The sequence below is a fragment of the Nanorana parkeri genome, unplaced genomic scaffold (genome assembly GCF_000935625.1).
Source record: "Nanorana parkeri isolate BGI_ZX_2015 unplaced genomic scaffold, ASM93562v1 scaffold611, whole genome shotgun sequence".
Taxonomy (NCBI): domain Eukaryota; kingdom Metazoa; phylum Chordata; class Amphibia; order Anura; family Dicroglossidae; genus Nanorana; species Nanorana parkeri.
The window spans coordinates 557,728-577,173 of NW_017306879.1; the positions used below are offsets into that span (position 1 = coordinate 557,728).

The 19,446-nt window shown below is 42.8% G+C and overlaps 1 protein-coding gene across 1 annotated transcript in view; it reads left to right on the forward strand.

The window, feature by feature from the left end:
- Positions 1 to 9,722: 9,722 nt before the first annotated feature.
- Positions 9,723 to 19,446, forward strand: part of SECISBP2L (SECIS binding protein 2 like) — a 29,085-nt gene continuing 19,361 nt past the window's right edge. Inside the window, exons 1-7 of the mRNA XM_018562900.1 lie at positions 9,723 to 9,746; positions 9,955 to 10,133; positions 14,251 to 14,575; positions 17,303 to 17,441; positions 17,529 to 17,758; positions 18,066 to 18,090; positions 19,204 to 19,319. Coding sequence (XP_018418402.1) covers positions 9,723 to 9,746; positions 9,955 to 10,133; positions 14,251 to 14,575; positions 17,303 to 17,441; positions 17,529 to 17,758; positions 18,066 to 18,090; positions 19,204 to 19,319 — 1,038 coding nt within the window. The remainder of the gene's footprint in view (positions 9,747 to 9,954; positions 10,134 to 14,250; positions 14,576 to 17,302; positions 17,442 to 17,528; positions 17,759 to 18,065; positions 18,091 to 19,203; positions 19,320 to 19,446) is intronic.

A 19,446-nucleotide genomic window follows, 5' to 3' on the forward strand; every position in this document is an offset into this window, starting at 1 on the left:
GCTCGGCCATCCTGACAGCTGCGGGCGCGGCTTCTCTCCCCCTCACCGCTCCGTCATCCTGACAGCAGGCAGCGCTCCCTCCTGCGCCCCCCCTGAAGTGGGGGGGCGCAGGAGGGAGCGCTGTCATATCGGATGGCCAGCAGTGAGGGGGAGAGAAGCCGCCCACAGGACGAGCTGTGATGGCCGCACGGCACCCTTGTTGCCATGGCGGCCGCAAGGCTCGCACACCCCTAAGGCCGGCCCTGAGTACGAGTACCGATTATTTTGCTTTCGGTACTCGCCGATACGGAGTACTGATTTCTGTACATACTTTAATGCTTTATTTGTAGTCCCATGGCAGAATTTATGTTTCCATTGTTCTGCTTTTTATGTTGCTTACTAGACTGTAATGCCCCCTTTACAGTCTTGGACATGTTCTGCTGCGTTTTGGCATAATCATCTAAATGGGCTGCTCTATGCCGACAAATGTGGCAAAGATGCTCATGCAGCAGTTTGATTTGGGAGCTTTGCAAATTTTTTGATGCATGTGATTGATTGCTTGTCATGTTTGGGGTGTCATTGAGGCCCCATTCACACTGAGCGTTTTATCGCGCGGTAATCCCCGCAATATTTACCGTGCGATATCGCTCTTCAATGCATGGCAATGGGGCTCTCTGCGCCGCTGTCGCGGGTCGCTACAACAGGACACTTTTTGGATCGGATTTTGGCGCGATACTACTTTGCTCAATGCAACCATTTGCGCGATATCGCGCAATTTGCGATACGCTCAGTGTGAATGGGGCCTAATGCTTCATAAAAATTGCACTTCAAGCCCTGTCCTGTGGTGGGTGCATCTACAGCTGAGTGATACCCAAATAAGATACAGTAGTTAAGGTACTTGAACGTATTTTTAAGATTTAACTCCTGAGTTTAGTGCCACTTTAAACATTTGTTTTGTTTTCATCTGAAACAATATGAAATACATTGGATGTAAACCTCTCTTCTGAGATTTGCTTTAAAGGAGAACTATGAGATGAGTGATTTCCACTCCCCTCATAGTTCTAGCCGACCTGTGACAATGAGACTGTCACAGGTCGGCTCAGTAGATCGGGAGGTGAGGGAACACATACCGGCTTCCCTCACCTCTCGATCCTGCCATGGCTCTCTGCCGTGACAGGGGGAGGGGCTGGATTCCCCTCTCCCCGATCCGATCTGCCAGCGCTGACTGGCGGAACGGACGGGGGAGGGGGCGGGTACAGCTGGCTCTGCCTCTAGATAGGCAGAGCCAGCTGTCACTCACGCAGCTGGGCGGATCCCGTCATCTACGTCGGGATCCGCTCCTGGTGCGGCGTCTCAGTATACCGTGAGCTGTATCTCGCGGTATACTGTGCTTAGGGTAACGGGAGGACGCTAGTTTGTGTCCTCCCGTTACCCTAAGGAGAACTATGGGGAAAAACACTGACCCCATAGTTCTCCTTTTAAGGAGTGGAAACTGGTGTAATGTTTGTTTAGGGTATCTGTTGTAAAATGAAGAGCTTATGTAAATAAACATTGCATGAAGTAATTCCTGGAATATGATCTGGTCACGTGATCAGTATGGGATTTTCCCTGTGTGAAATGCCATTCAGCCTGACCTGGTTGCTATGCAGCTTAGAGACAAAAGCATTAAGTAGAATGTCTGTCATGTGGAATTGAAAGGACTACAGTTAATGTTACCTAACAGGTAAACTGCAGTGATTACTGTCTGTTACTCTAACTCAGGGGTCTCAAACTCAATTCCCTCGGGGGCCACTGGACACATTTTTTTCTCCCATGGGGGTCGCTCGACAAATCTCAAACTTTAAAATAAAATGTAACTATATTCGGTATGCTACTAAATGTCGCATTGCAGATGTGTGAATGAGGGCTTATTGTATATGTGTCCAGAACGGCTACAAACTGTACATTGTACTGCATATCACACCAGTATGTGCACTGTGCTATATATTCTACACTATACACCAGGGCTCAAAATTTCAAGTCCTGAACTACTAGCCAGGCCTTAAGAGTTACTAGCCACCAGTTGCCCCACCTAACCCTTACCCTGCCCTGGTCTTAGCTCTGCCCCTAAACACGCCCTCTTAAATAATCTTATGATAATTCTTATTTTTATGATAGTTGCCGCTTGTAAACGTCAGATTAAGGATTCCTGCTGCAGGAAAACGCAAGTTCCTGACACAGGAATCTCTAATCTCACCTGAAATATACTGTAGGTGTGAATGGGGCATAATATACACATACACTAAAGGTGTCCATACACCTGCCGATTATCTTACGATCGTAGATAATCGGCAGGTGTATGGGCACCGTGTGACCACTTCTACTGTAAGGTCGCACGTCTTTCATCTTCCGAGCACGCTGGAAAACGTACGATCGGGGCGTAGTCGGAAGACGAATGCCGCACGGGCCGGTGTGCGCAAGCTCGGTAAATTCTATACGTCTCCATTGTGTACACTCTAATGTATAGTACATACCCTTCTTTTGCCTGTTGTCCCCTTCAGTAGACGGCAGATGACATTCATTGTCTCAGACTCTTCTGTGCCCAAGCAGTCGCATTTTTGCTGGTTATTATTCATTGATATGTGTTGTAGATGATGACAACATAGGCAAAGGTGAGAGACTTTTAAAGTTAGTATAACCTTTTTCTATGCTGTAGCTGTGGGCAGATAAGCTTTGTGTGGGTATTAGGATTGCTTTATCACTAAATCAAACTGCCTAAATATTTAGAGACTGAGTAAGGTAAAAGTAATTTCCCATCACCCAATAGTTCTTTTTTCTTTAAAATTTGATAGATACTAGAGGTGCACCAAAATAGAAATTTAAAAACCGAACCGAAATAGAAAATCTTGTCAGGCCGAAACCGATACCGAAAATGTTTTTTATTTAAATGTTTTTAAATATTTAAATTTTATTTATTTTTTATAAACTTTTTACATTTTTTAATATTTATATTCGTTTTTTTATTAAATATTTTTATTTTTTACTTTACTTTTAGGGGCTTCGGGGAAATATTAGTGGTCTAAACAGACCCCTGATATTTCCCATTTTAAAATAGAAAAAGAGATTGAGAACACAGAGTCCTCAATCTCTTTTTCTGTATCCCCTGTTATCAGTGAACAGAAATCCTCTGAGTGTTCCTGTTCATTGATAACATGAGAATATGGTATGTTTACTATAACCACAATTATGAATGAACGGGAGTGGATATAGATCACTTCCCATACATTCATAATTGAGGCTATATTAACCATACCATATCCTCAATTATCTACATACACTCAGCGATCACTTTCTCTCCTCCCTGCTGGAACACAGAGCAGCGCCCAGCGGGGAGAAAAGAAAGCAGGGATGCGCCGATGTATCGGCAGGAAAATGGCACTTTCGGCATTATGCCAAAAGTGCGATTTGCAGCCGATATATCGGTGCATCCCTAATAGATACAATATGGTTTGAAAATTGTATCTTTTTCTTTTCAGCAGTTTGTGAAGTAGCAAAACATGGGTATAATGACACAATGCGGGGATTGACCAATGGTATGTCACTGTACCCTCATACATGGATACACACTCCCTTCTCATCTCCCTCACTCTTCTCAACCTGTGTCCCTTAGGTGCCGCTGTCCACAGGGAAGATTCTGTCTTCTCACAGACAATTGATTTACAAGATAATAATTCACATACAATGACTCTCTGCATGCCTAGGAATTATAAAATATATATAAAGTGTAAACAGAGAACTTTTTCTAGCACTGCTTGGTTTGTGCACAGCCACCCTAAATGTAATTTCACAGTTACACAAATTTTGGTATCACAAGATATTCATTCACATGCAATTACTCAGCTTAACAAACAAACATGAAATATATCAGAAGTGAATACTAGGGTCTGACCCCAATAGCCACATTATATAACATGGAAAATGGTTTCACATTCATGTTTTCTTGTGGCAACATTTGTTGTTATATCCAATTTCTATTTGTAGTGGGAATTGCGTCATAAGTTCGGCATACCGCTTGTAGTTGCACTCTTTTTTTTTTTATTTATGGTACATTCTTGCCTAAATATTGTGCAATAATTGTTGCAAGACCAGTATCTTCTGTTTATTCACAGACCTGCATTACATCAATAAATGCACCGGGGCAATTTTCTTAAATACATCAGAGAGATTAGAACTGGTTATTTATATCCAGAAATGCATTCTAGTGATCAGTACAGTCTGTGATGTCATGAAGTTCATTTTGAATAGAAATAATAACAGAAGTGTGTTTCATAACAAGGATTATGCCCGAGCAATTATATGGCTGGGAATAGCCTCAATTCCGAGAACGGCTATCTATAACTTAACTCCCCAATATCTCACATGTTTGGCACAAGTCTGATGTTGGCAATATTCTTCTGGTGTGTTTGTTTTATAATCGCACAGACTGCAATTATTTGTGGATGATTGCACTTTAATGCCAACAATCTGCACCCATGTGCGGTCATCCACAGGTAACTGCAGCCTGTGTGATTACTTGGGCTGTCATTGCATTATACAGTGGCTCCTGTCTACAGCAGATCGCATGAGTCTCATGGTAGAATTTGTGAAACCTCTGCAGTCTGGCCCCATTAACATATGTGGATGAGGCCTAAATGACCCTAAGGCGCTGTGAAGGAGACAGTGTCAATCAAGTGCTTTGATCTGCCCCATGAGGCAATGCTGTGTTCCTCATGGGGAACAAAATTAGCCTCCCTCCAGAAGGAAGGACAGTGTCGGCACCAATTCAGAGATGATTTGAGGATCTAAAGCCGAGTGATACACAAATAAGATACATTTTTGTTAATACTTAGTGACATTAAACCCTCAGATTTTTTAACATAAAACAATACTGTAATGTGCGCTTTACTGTAATCCATGGTTGTTTCCCTTCTCTTTGCTGCTCTTCCTTTTAAATCCTCATGTCTTCTCATGCTTGGGAAGAACTTCCCTTTTCAGCTCAGGGCCTCTTCCTGTAGTGCTGGCTTAGGTTACAAGTCTATAGAAACGTATACACAGACACCGTGTATCCATTCCTGAGACAAGGCAGTCTGCTGCAAAACAGAAGTTCTGCAGAGCATGAGAACAGATACAGATTTAAAAGGAAGAGCAGCAAAGAGAAGGGAAACTACCATGGATTACAGTAAGGCACACATTACACTATTGTTTTATGTTAAAAAATCTGAGGGTTTAATGTCACTTTAAGGCACTAAACTCCTGAGTTTACTGTCACTTTAGGCCAGAATTTCCACCTCTGCATGATTGATCGAGGTCAATGTTAAGTATTGAAGTATTAAAGGGGCTCAGTAATGGTGTCCTCCTTGCTTGTCTTAGTACAGTTTTAATTTGCAAACCAGTTCTCCGTGCTGTTGAATTGGCCTTATTTGGGCAAGACAGGTTGTCTGGAGGGTTCATTTTAATAAGCCTTTGTAATAAGAGATTACTAATATATATTTGTGTGCGTGTTGTGTCATAGAAAGCAGATTTTTATTTATTTTTTTCCTGCAGGAAAATGTAATCTAAACACTTTTGTTTTTGTAGAATGGAAAGCTATCTGCTGAAGTTGAGCCATTCATCCCTCAGAAGAAAGGGACTGAAGCCCTTGCAATTCCAATGTCTCTACCAGGTGATGGTGGAAGCGTAGGTGGACTTGAACCCACTCCTATTCCAAGCTACCTTATAACCTGTTACCCATTTGTGCAGGAGAACCAGTCGAATCGGTAATTTGCATGCCTTCCTTTAGTTCATAAACTGAATCCAAATGCTTTCTGACTTCTGATTTTAGTATTCTGACAGACTTAAAACAGGAACTGAGACGTGTTTATCTTGTAGGTCAATATCACCTGACATACTGTATCTTTGAGTTGACAATGCGTGAACTTTGCTTTCTGCTTTGAGTAGAGATTATGTTAATGTTTTTTTAGTTTAAAGTCAGTTATATTTGCTTAGTCATAGTAACACAACAAATAAACAACAAAATAATATATTTTTTAGGTTCCAGCTCTAGCTGTTCCCTTTTGCCATTGCTTCATTCTGGTGCTGTGTTTAAGGGAATTGCATAGAAAAAAATTGTCACAGTATCTTCCAAGACTGTATGTGATTGTGTACAGTAAAGGAAGTGATGGATTAACTTCATCCTGAAAGGGAATACTCGTGACTCGATGTGAATCATCACATGACTTTTTCTCCAGGACACATAAGTCAAGCATTGCCCTGATTTGTGTGGAAAACTTTGGCATGTTTTACATTTTTAAATCAGTTGGTGGGCCAACCTCATAAACCATTAAAGGAGAACTATGAGGTGAGTGAAAATCACTCCTCCTCCTACTGGTAGTTGGAGCCGTCATGTGACAATGAAACTGTCACACGTCGGCTCAATAGATCGGGGAGTGAGCGAACACATACCGTCGCTCGCTCACTTCTCGATCATCTCCCTGCAGGGAGCAGTGACTAACACCCCACTCCGATCCTCCAGCGCTGAGTGTAGGAACGGACGGGGAGGGGGCGGGCACAGCTGGCTCTGCCTCTAAATGGGCAGAGCCAGCTGTCGCTCACGCAGCTGGTGGATCTCGACAGTAATGTCAGGATCTGTCCCGGCTGCGGCGGTCTCCGTATACCGCGAGCTGTAGCTTGCGATATACTGAGCTTTGGGTCACGGGAGGATGCTAGTATATGTCTTCCCGTGACCCTTAAGAGAACTATGGGGGAAAAATACTTCCCCCATAGTTCTCTTTTAAAGAAGAACTCCATCTATCAAAAAAAATCACTCTTGCAGTGGGCTACCACTGCACTGCAAGGGTTAACTGCTCGTTTTGGTCTAGGGCAGTTTTTCTCAACTTTTTCTAGGGCCGTGACCCCTTGATAACATTTGCCAAGTTGTGGTGACCCCCAACGGAGCGCTGGACTCCAAAATTAGTAAGGCACTGCACTTGGGACTAAAAATAGAAGCACACTCGCAAGAATACAAGCCCTGTATAGCCCCTGTTACCTGCTTTCCTGCTCTGTCTCCATGCAGCCTTCCTAGCCCCAGCACTGCTTGGAAGCCCGCCTCCTGCAGAGCCCGCACTGTATGGGAGGCAGGAGGACAGCAGCGGCTGTGAATAGAAAAGCCCTGCTGTAAACACTCCTCGGCCACTAGATGTCGCTGCAGCGGCCAGGGAGTGTGTATAGCGGCACTTTTATATTCACAGCCTCTGCTGTCCTCCCGCTGACTGACACTACTGCGCTAGGAGGAGGCTGAGGATCCTCTCACCTAGCGCAGCAGAAGTGGATGCTGCAACCCCCTCAACAGTGAGTTCCGACCCACTTTTGGGTCGCGACCCACAGGTTGAGAACCGCTGGTCTAGGGGCTGGAAGAGAAGATATACTCGCCTGATTCTCGGTCCTGCGGCAGTCGGCACTCTCCTTCCTCTCCCATTCCTCCAGCTATGGTATGTCCCTCAGGGTCCTCACATCTAATTACAGAATCTACATTAGATGTGATGTCAGCAGGGCTTAGACTGCCAGAGCACAGGGGAAAAGAGGCAGATGGAACCGGTCTAGCAGCCAGGTGGAGGTAGCTATATCTTCTTTAATCCAGCCCCTAGACCAAAACGAGCAGTTAACCACTGCATTGTCGGAGTAGCCCCGCTGGAAGTGTTATTTTTGTTAATTCATGGAGTTCCACTTTAAGAATACAATATAATATATACATTTAGACGAGGACAACATTTTATTACAATCCACCCATTGCATTAATCCATGGTAGCACAGTATATAAAGACTAATGTATTTATTCAACCTCAAATACTATGTAACTATGAATGAGATCCTAATAGGTTGGACTTGATGGACTAATGTCTTTATTCAACCTCAAATACTATGTAACTATGTAACTATATAGCCTAAAGTGGACCTTTAACCACTTGCTGACCGTGGGTGTTTATACCCCCTTGCTGTCCAGGCCATTTTTCAGTATTCAGCGCTGCGGTACTTTGACTGACATTTATTCCGTTATGCAACGCTGTACTGAAATTAATTTTATACCATTTTTTGGGGACAGATAGAGCTTTCTATTGGTGGTATTTAATCACCACTGGGGGTTTTATTTTTTACTATACAACAAAAAAGTACAGAAATATATATATTTTTAAAATGGTTTTCCCTTTATTATTTTAGGAAACAATTATTTTTACCTAATTTTTTGGCATAATATAAAAGTCGGGTAAATAGACACCAAACATATCAAGCCTTAAAATTGTGCGCACCAGTGAAATCGCTAAAAAACACTATAGCCAAAATTGGCCATAGGCGACGCTTTAAAAGATTTTACCGCTCATCAGTTTAGTGTTATCAGTGATTAATGGCTCTAGAATTATTGCTCTCATTGCGGCGATAGGTAACACGTGCAGCATAATTGGAGCAATCGTCATTTTTGCGTGTAGGCGCATCTAACGCATTTTTGCGCATCTTTGTGGGGGTGGGGCACAATTTTTTTTTTTTACACTTAACTTTGTTATCACATAGGGTGTTAAGTCTCCTATGTGATAACAAATTACAGTTACAGGTCCCCTTTATGGAGACATCAGGGGTCTCTAAGACCCCTAATGTCCCCTAGGGACCTCCCCGAGAAGCTGATGAAGCACAGATGATTCTGGCCAGAACGCACTGCATTACATTGCGGCCGGCTCACTTTTTTGTGGGACAGGAGGAGGCGTGGTGGGCCATTGAAGTGAATGGCACCGTAGCCACGCCCTCTGGCAGCAATGCGATCGCCCGCACGGGATCGCAAGGCACATTGTGCCTGCGGTCCGGTGCGATCAAAATAGTGCTTGCAGCGTGCCGGCGATCGCATTGCGGCCAGAGGGCATGGCTACGGTGCCATTCACTTCAATACCACATTCTGAAATTGTTCTACACTAAAATTGTATTTCACTCCTTGTACTTTGTGACCTAGAACTTCCAAAATAAACTGAAATCCCAGACATATGAGATACTTTATACATCAGGACAAATAAAGAATTTATTATGAATTAATTGAAAGTATGTTACAGTATTTGAGGTTGAATAAAGACATTAGTCCAAGTCCAACCTATTAGGATCTCATTCTAGGAGTACCTGTACCCCTGTATATTATGGTCTCATTGTCCAAAAGTTTCTTGAAGGATCTAAAGCCGAGTGATACACAAATAAGATACATTTTTGTTAATACTTAGTGACATTAAACCCTCAGATTTTTTAACATAAAACAATACTGTAATGTGCGCTTTACTGTAATCCATGGTTGTTTCCCTTCTCTTTGCTGCTCTTCCTTTTAAATCCTCATGTCTTCTCATGCTTGGGAAGAACTTCCCTTTTCAGCTCAGGGCCTCTTCCTGTAGTGCTGGCTTAGGTTACAAGTCTATAGAAACGTATACACAGACACCGTGTATCCATTCCTGAGACAAGGCAGTCTGCTGCAAAACAGAAGTTCTGCAGAGCATGAGAACAGATACAGATTTAAAAGGAAGAGCAGCAAAGAGAAGGGAAACTACCATGGATTACAGTAAGGCACACATTACACTATTGTTTTATGTTAAAAAATCTGAGGGTTTAATGTCACTTTAAGGCACTAAACTCCTGAGTTTACTGTCACTTTAGGCCAGAATTTCCACCTCTGCATGATTGATCGAGGTCAATGTTAAGTATTGAAGTATTAAAGGGGCTCAGTAATGGTGTCCTCCTTGCTTGTCTTAGTACAGTTTTAATTTGCAAACCAGTTCTCCGTGCTGTTGAATTGGCCTTATTTGGGCAAGACAGGTTGTCTGGAGGGTTCATTTTAATAAGCCTTTGTAATAAGAGATTACTAATATATATTTGTGTGCGTGTTGTGTCATAGAAAGCAGATTTTTATTTATTTTTTTCCTGCAGGAAAATGTAATCTAAACACTTTTGTTTTTGTAGAATGGAAAGCTATCTGCTGAAGTTGAGCCATTCATCCCTCAGAAGAAAGGGACTGAAGCCCTTGCAATTCCAATGTCTCTACCAGGTGATGGTGGAAGCGTAGGTGGACTTGAACCCACTCCTATTCCAAGCTACCTTATAACCTGTTACCCATTTGTGCAGGAGAACCAGTCGAATCGGTAATTTGCATGCCTTCCTTTAGTTCATAAACTGAATCCAAATGCTTTCTGACTTCTGATTTTAGTATTCTGACAGACTTAAAACAGGAACTGAGACGTGTTTATCTTGTAGGTCAATATCACCTGACATACTGTATCTTTGAGTTGACAATGCGTGAACTTTGCTTTCTGCTTTGAGTAGAGATTATGTTAATGTTTTTTTAGTTTAAAGTCAGTTATATTTGCTTAGTCATAGTAACACAACAAATAAACAACAAAATAATATATTTTTTAGGTTCCAGCTCTAGCTGTTCCCTTTTGCCATTGCTTCATTCTGGTGCTGTGTTTAAGGGAATTGCATAGAAAAAAATTGTCACAGTATCTTCCAAGACTGTATGTGATTGTGTACAGTAAAGGAAGTGATGGATTAACTTCATCCTGAAAGGGAATACTCGTGACTCGATGTGAATCATCACATGACTTTTTCTCCAGGACACATAAGTCAAGCATTGCCCTGATTTGTGTGGAAAACTTTGGCATGTTTTACATTTTTAAATCAGTTGGTGGGCCAACCTCATAAACCATTAAAGGAGAACTATGAGGTGAGTGAAAATCACTCCTCCTCCTACTGGTAGTTGGAGCCGTCATGTGACAATGAAACTGTCACACGTCGGCTCAATAGATCGGGGAGTGAGCGAACACATACCGTCGCTCGCTCACTTCTCGATCATCTCCCTGCAGGGAGCAGTGACTAACACCCCACTCCGATCCTCCAGCGCTGAGTGTAGGAACGGACGGGGAGGGGGCGGGCACAGCTGGCTCTGCCTCTAAATGGGCAGAGCCAGCTGTCGCTCACGCAGCTGGTGGATCTCGACAGTAATGTCAGGATCTGTCCCGGCTGCGGCGGTCTCCGTATACCGCGAGCTGTAGCTTGCGATATACTGAGCTTTGGGTCACGGGAGGATGCTAGTATATGTCTTCCCGTGACCCTTAAGAGAACTATGGGGGAAAAATACTTCCCCCATAGTTCTCTTTTAAAGAAGAACTCCATCTATCAAAAAAAATCACTCTTGCAGTGGGCTACCACTGCACTGCAAGGGTTAACTGCTCGTTTTGGTCTAGGGCAGTTTTTCTCAACTTTTTCTAGGGCCGTGACCCCTTGATAACATTTGCCAAGTTGTGGTGACCCCCAACGGAGCGCTGGACTCCAAAATTAGTAAGGCACTGCACTTGGGACTAAAAATAGAAGCACACTCGCAAGAATACAAGCCCTGTATAGCCCCTGTTACCTGCTTTCCTGCTCTGTCTCCATGCAGCCTTCCTAGCCCCAGCACTGCTTGGAAGCCCGCCTCCTGCAGAGCCCGCACTGTATGGGAGGCAGGAGGACAGCAGCGGCTGTGAATAGAAAAGCCCTGCTGTAAACACTCCTCGGCCACTAGATGTCGCTGCAGCGGCCAGGGAGTGTGTATAGCGGCACTTTTATATTCACAGCCTCTGCTGTCCTCCCGCTGACTGACACTACTGCGCTAGGAGGAGGCTGAGGATCCTCTCACCTAGCGCAGCAGAAGTGGATGCTGCAACCCCCTCAACAGTGAGTTCCGACCCACTTTTGGGTCGCGACCCACAGGTTGAGAACCGCTGGTCTAGGGGCTGGAAGAGAAGATATACTCGCCTGATTCTCGGTCCTGCGGCAGTCGGCACTCTCCTTCCTCTCCCATTCCTCCAGCTATGGTATGTCCCTCAGGGTCCTCACATCTAATTACAGAATCTACATTAGATGTGATGTCAGCAGGGCTTAGACTGCCAGAGCACAGGGGAAAAGAGGCAGATGGAACCGGTCTAGCAGCCAGGTGGAGGTAGCTATATCTTCTTTAATCCAGCCCCTAGACCAAAACGAGCAGTTAACCACTGCATTGTCGGAGTAGCCCCGCTGGAAGTGTTATTTTTGTTAATTCATGGAGTTCCACTTTAAGAATACAATATAATATATACATTTAGACGAGGACAACATTTTATTACAATCCACCCATTGCATTAATCCATGGTAGCACAGTATATAAAGACTAATGTATTTATTCAACCTCAAATACTATGTAACTATGAATGAGATCCTAATAGGTTGGACTTGATGGACTAATGTCTTTATTCAACCTCAAATACTATGTAACTATGTAACTATATAGCCTAAAGTGGACCTTTAACCACTTGCTGACCGTGGGTGTTTATACCCCCTTGCTGTCCAGGCCATTTTTCAGTATTCAGCGCTGCGGTACTTTGACTGACATTTATTCCGTTATGCAACGCTGTACTGAAATTAATTTTATACCATTTTTTGGGGACAGATAGAGCTTTCTATTGGTGGTATTTAATCACCACTGGGGGTTTTATTTTTTACTATACAACAAAAAAGTACAGAAATATATATATTTTTAAAATGGTTTTCCCTTTATTATTTTAGGAAACAATTATTTTTACCTAATTTTTTGGCATAATATAAAAGTCGGGTAAATAGACACCAAACATATCAAGCCTTAAAATTGTGCGCACCAGTGAAATCGCTAAAAAACACTATAGCCAAAATTGGCCATAGGCGACGCTTTAAAAGATTTTACCGCTCATCAGTTTAGTGTTATCAGTGATTAATGGCTCTAGAATTATTGCTCTCATTGCGGCGATAGGTAACACGTGCAGCATAATTGGAGCAATCGTCATTTTTGCGTGTAGGCGCATCTAACGCATTTTTGCGCATCTTTGTGGGGGTGGGGCACAATTTTTTTTTTTTACACTTAACTTTGTTATCACATAGGGTGTTAAGTCTCCTATGTGATAACAAATTACAGTTACAGGTCCCCTTTATGGAGACATCAGGGGTCTCTAAGACCCCTAATGTCCCCTAGGGACCTCCCCGAGAAGCTGATGAAGCACAGATGATTCTGGCCAGAACGCACTGCATTACATTGCGGCCGGCTCACTTTTTTGTGGGACAGGAGGAGGCGTGGTGGGCCATTGAAGTGAATGGCACCGTAGCCACGCCCTCTGGCAGCAATGCGATCGCCCGCACGGGATCGCAAGGCACATTGTGCCTGCGGTCCGGTGCGATCAAAATAGTGCTTGCAGCGTGCCGGCGATCGCATTGCGGCCAGAGGGCATGGCTACGGTGCCATTCACTTCAATACCACATTCTGAAATTGTTCTACACTAAAATTGTATTTCACTCCTTGTACTTTGTGACCTAGAACTTCCAAAATAAACTGAAATCCCAGACATATGAGATACTTTATACATCAGGACAAATAAAGAATTTATTATGAATTAATTGAAAGTATGTTACAGTATTTGAGGTTGAATAAAGACATTAGTCCAAGTCCAACCTATTAGGATCTCATTCTAGGAGTACCTGTACCCCTGTATATTATGGTCTCATTGTCCAAAAGTTTCTTGAACAATTCCACATTCTTTGCTAAAATCACCGCCTGTGGCAGTGAGTTCCAGACCCTAACTGATCTTACTGTGAAGAACCCCCTTCGCCCCTTGTGCTGGAATTTTTTTTCCACCAATTTTCGGTGGTGGCCTTTAGTTTTTGTCACAGAGTTAATTTTAAACAGTTTATCGCTAATGTTGCTACCACTTCCCGCTTTCATCCTTTATTGGGCCTATCTGCTCTTTTCTAACCTTTTTTACTGTTAATATATTGGTAGAATTTTGCACATTATTATTGCATTTTCTTTGTATTTTTTATTTAAAAAAAAGAATTAATATATGCATATGTCACATCAAATTAAAGCCTATTTTGTCCTTTAAAAAACCAGAATAAAATATGTGTAGGTGCAATGAATGAGGAAGATGGAAATTATGGTTAAACAAACACATGGCAAAATTGCTCCGATCCCCAGGAACTAGAAATGTTCTGAAGCTGTGTCACTAAGGGGTTTAAAGGCATTTTTATTTTCTTTTGTTCTTATTCAAGTATATCACCATTTTATATCTAGGTACTGTTGGAATAAAGATCCAATGTTTGTATGTCGTCAGATATGTTTTTCATAAAATGTACTAAATTTTTCACAAAACTGTGTATAATAAATCTTCTATTTTAATTTTGTGGTGTACATCATTTTATTTATGGTTTTATTACTTGTAGGCAAATTCCATTATATATTAATGATATAAGATGGCAACAATCAAACTCAAACCCTCCTGGACCCTACCTTGCATATCCGATTGTACCTGCTCAGCCACCTGTATCAACAGAATACATGTACTACCAGCTAATGCCTGCACCTTGTGCTCAAGTCATGGGATTCTATCACCCGTTTCCTACTACTTATACCACACCCCTTCAAGCAACCAATGCAGTCAATACAATCTCAATCGATTGCAATGACAGGGCAAACCAACAAACTCCCATCAATGTGTTATCCAACCAGCGAAGCAGAAATACCACCAGACCACCCCTTATCCACAAAGTAGGTTTTACACGCTATCCACATAAATGTATTTGAGAGCTGGTCCTGATTTTGCTTCTGCAATATTCTTGTTTACCTGAATAGTCTAAAATGTTTATAACTATGCAGGATTACTCCTGAAAGGATTATATCTACCTTGGAGAGTGAAAGGTCACTTGAAGTCTGACTATTGCTGCCCCAGTAGTTGCCTGATCTCAAGCTGTTAACACAGTTATTAGCATGAGGGTCCAGTCACACCATCAAGAGTGCGTTCCAGTGTGTTCAGCCTTTGGAACGCAACCCGGCCGGCTCCCTTTGTTTTGGGAAGGGACATGGCGGTGCATTGAACTCAATGGCACCAAAGCCACGCCTCCCCGCCCGCAGTGTGATCGCCGACACCCGAACGTGTGGCACATTAGTGCCTGCTTTCCGGTCCAGTGCGATCTGCAAAAACTGCTGCATGCACTATTTTTTGTAGATCACACTGGGCCGGAACCCAGGCACTAATGTGCCACGCGGTCAAGTGCCGGCAACCGCACCGCGGGTGGGGAGCGTGGCTTAGGTGCCATTGAGTTCAATGCACCCCCTCCTGCCCCAAAACAAAGTGAGCCGGCCGGGGTGTGTTCCAGAGGCTGAATGCACTCTTGATGGTGTGACTGGACCCTGAAGTCAGGTAGTTGACCAGGCAGTAACTGTCAGACCTCAGGTGTCCTCTTACCCTTCATTCTCAGAGCCAAAGATCAAGCTCAGATAGAATAAGTAACACAGTTTGAGCACAATGTTAGTTTGCACTTTTTGCTGCCAGAACTATTTTTTATTTTTTTTTTCATTTTTCACACGCATTACATTTTTTTTTCTTTTTAAACATGAAAACATGCTTAAAACCCCCAATTGTTATGTATTTTCTGAAAGCAGAAGATGGCTAGAAAAAACTGATGGTAGATACCAAATATGTCAAGACTTAAAATTGCGTGTGCCCGCGAAGCGTCAACAAATGATGATACTTATTTTGACTCTTTAAAAACCTTTTACAGCTTATCGGTTTAGAGTTACCTGTAAATAATGGCCCCAGGGTTTTTCTGGTTAAGCTGGCCATGCACAGAAAATGTGTTCTTGTTCCGCCTGAATGTCTTGAATGAATGGGGGAATACCCCCATCATTCAATACCCCCATACACGCTAAACAGCATGGGTAGAAGAGCCTCCACTGCCAGCTATTGAATTCAGACGCCTGAATAACCAGTCACTATATCTGATAGTATGCAGTCACTGTTCAGCCAATTTTCCACCCCACTCAGCTTATTTTTTAAATCGACTTTTGTTGAGCCGGGTGGTGCTTGCTGGGTACCCAAGGCTCGACTTTCAATCGATTTAGCAGAAATCCGTCAAAATTTAAGCTTTGTATGCCGAGGTTTACTCTGGCATGAACTGCGATACCTAATGTGTATATATTGCACAATCATCATTTACATACACCCTGTTCTCGCTCTGCATTTTTTCCCCAACCACAGTGCCTGGCACTATTTGGCTCTGAACCTGAAAGTGTTCAGACCTGAGCATTTCCGGGTTCATTAATCACAGGGGAGATCGAGGAACAGATGCCTTGCACTTTTTTGCTGCTCTCCATCCTAACACTGGCCATGAATGTCCTGGTCTCCTACACAACTCAGTTGAACCTGGGACACACACACACACACACACACACACACGTGTGTGTGTGTTTTAACCTTTTTTTTTCTATAGAAGTGATTTGGGGGCTTTACTGCTGCCTGAACCACTTCTTTTACAGAGCCCGAAGCCAGCTCTACAGAATGTAATCAAGCAGTTGCAAGTTTGTTTACATCACGTCAAAAGGGTTAATGATAATTTTTCTAAGGATATTCAAATTACTTTCTATGCTGTCTTTAAATAGAAAAATAAATTATCGATTTAAAAATGTTGTATCATATATAGACAGAGGACCGTTAAGCACACAGCATCAGTTTTCTATAGTGCCATCCACACTGGCTAGGTGATTATCAGAGTCTGTCGGAAAACCAAGCTAGAAGTAAAAGAGCCCTTTCACACTGGCATTCCAGTCAGGTCCGCCTGTCAATTCTTTTGGCGGATCAGCAAGTCCAGTGTTAGTCTGTGGGCAGCTGGATCTAAACGGACATGTGATTCCCTCCAACTCCAGCCAGGCCTGGAAAACCAAACTGAACAGAGTTCCTTTTTTGGCGGACCTGACTGTGCTGGATTTGGGTGGGGGTAATCTGATGTAAACTGACACGTGTCCGTTTACATCCAACTCCCCATAGACTAACATGCGTCTGATACAGATGACACAGATATCACTTGGTGACCTCTATTCTGATCTGCTCTGAGCAGCAGGGACTCCCCTGCACGGATCCCCTGCTGATCAGAACTGAAGGCGCCTGTGTGAAAGGGGCTAAAAAAAGCCTTTGCAATTTAAAAGTGTTACATTGTAGATATCCTGACACCTTTTTTCAGTGATGTTGCCAGCCCCTGTGTCACTGCAGTGTGTTGGCTTGCAAAAACATTACTGACTCTCCTTCAGCCCTTGGCTGTTATCTCTCTATCAAGTCCTTTTATTTTCAACCTTGAACACATCACATTTGTTGGCATACATAATGCTGCAACCAGCCAAAAAGTCGGTGTCCTATACAGTATTTTGCATTGCTTAGACTTCCATTTATTTCACTATCTATATCAGTAGTGTATATTGTAATCTTTTCTATTTATTTCCAAGCCTCCACAGCTAGGTGTGCCACAGATTAAATGCAAGAGGCCTCCGATGAAAAGTGTGGCAGTACAAAAGGAAACTTGTTCATCGGGACCAGACAGTCGGTCCAAAATTGTTCTCTTAGTGGATGCTTGCCAGCAAACAGGTGAATTATTATACTCTTGGACTCTTACAAGTGTTTGTGCATGTAAATATGAAAGTACAAATATTGAATATTAAGCTTTTTTTGTAGATTTTCCCAATGAAATTGCCAACAAATCACTCTCTGAAAGTATGGGTGCAGTACTATGGAAAACAAAAGCAAGACGCCGGCGGTCCTCTCATCCTGCAGCAGAGTCATCCAGTGAGCAAGGTGCAAGTGAAGCAGATATCGACAGTGACAGCGGATACTGCAGTCCAAAACACTGCCAGGCAGCTGCGGTGTGTTCTAGACATGCAGACTGTACTGCCTCAACTGTCAGTGTATGTAAAAAAAATCTAGCATGTTACTTTTATATATGTACTGTGTTTCATGTAGTCCAGGATGTCATAGCCGCTCTGAAATTTGCATGTTTGTGTGCTGCTCTGAGGAACATATTGTTTATACTTTGCATTAGATGTGCATAAGGAGATTTGAAGATAATCTGATCTATTCATCTGTCTTCAATGACTTGGAAAGCAAAATGTTTTAATCCGTATGTGTTGTGATTTGTAAACAATTTCAGATGTTTATTTGTAAAAGTACTGCTAACGAGTTCTTTTTAATAATTGTCTATGCCATGTTTTCCAGATTGCAGAGCCAACAGTTTGCACAGGTAACAAATATGTTATTTCTTACAGCAAATTAGGCCTAATTTATAAATATGTGCTTTTATAAGAACTGTGTTGCCTGACTGCCACAAGATAGATTGAAATCTGTGCTGGATAATCCTAGAGAATGAGAAGTTAAATGTTAATGGTTGTTGGAGATGAAGGCCAGCTAATCTGATTTCTTCCTTCCATGCCATTAGATTGCAGTGTTCTGTTCCTGGTCATGGCATTATGGTTACATTATTATTATTATTATTATTATTATTATTATACAAGATTTATATAGTGCCAACAGTTTGTGCAGCGCTTTACAATATTGGGAAGACATTACAATTCAAGACAAGATGGTAAGGAGGGCCCTGCCCGTGAGGGCTTACAATCTAAAAGGGAGGGGCAAGTGATACATGAGGAGTTAGCTGTGTGGGGATGAATTGTTTGAGAGAGAGTTCAGCGCTTCGTTTGAGGCTTTAGTGATCACCTAAAGTCAGTCAGAGTAGGAGACGGACAGGTTGAGGTAAGGAGTCCCAATGGGAGAGACTCTAGAAAAGTCCTGGAGGCGAGCATGGGAGGAGTGACGAGGGAGCTAGAGAGAAGATGGGGACAGTTAGGGTGATATTTTGAGACAAGGTTTGAGATATAGCCGGGGGCAGAGTTGTGGATGGCTTTGTAAGTGGTTGGGAATATTTTGAATTTTATCCTTTGGGCGAGTGGAAGCCAGTGCTGGGATTGGCCGAGGGGGGTTGCAGACACTGAGCGATTTGTTAGGTGGATGAGTCTAACCGCAGCATTCATAATAGACTGAAGGGGGATAGCCTGTGTAGTAGGCCAATGAGGAGGGAGTTGCAATAGTGAAGATGGGAGATAACAAGTGAGTGGATGAGCAGCTTTGCGGTTTTATTAGTGAGGAAGGGACGTATTTTCGAGATATTATGGAGGTGAAGGCGGCAGGATTTGGATAGGGATTAGATGTCGGGCAGAAAGTTGAGGTCCGAGTCAAGGATGACACCTAGTACCTTGGCATTGGGGGAGGGCAATTGGATAAACTTTTCTTTGTGAGAAAAACTGACTTTCACTAAGCTGTAAAGGTGTGTGATTGCTGTCTCTCTTCCTGTAAACAGCTGGAGGAAGTTGGGCCAGTGTGGCCTCCCAAGCTACTCAGAAGAAGCCTTGGAATGAAAAAAGTCAGGTTTTCTGTAGAGGCGGAAGACAGGCGGAACTTCGAAATAATGCACAGGTAATGAGAAAATCGGCATAGGACAAACATGAACTCCTACAACATTATTAAATCTTAGTTGTAACTTGGTTTGAAAACTAGTTAAAAAAAAGAAAAAGGAAGTAACTCGATGCTTGTATATGCTTTG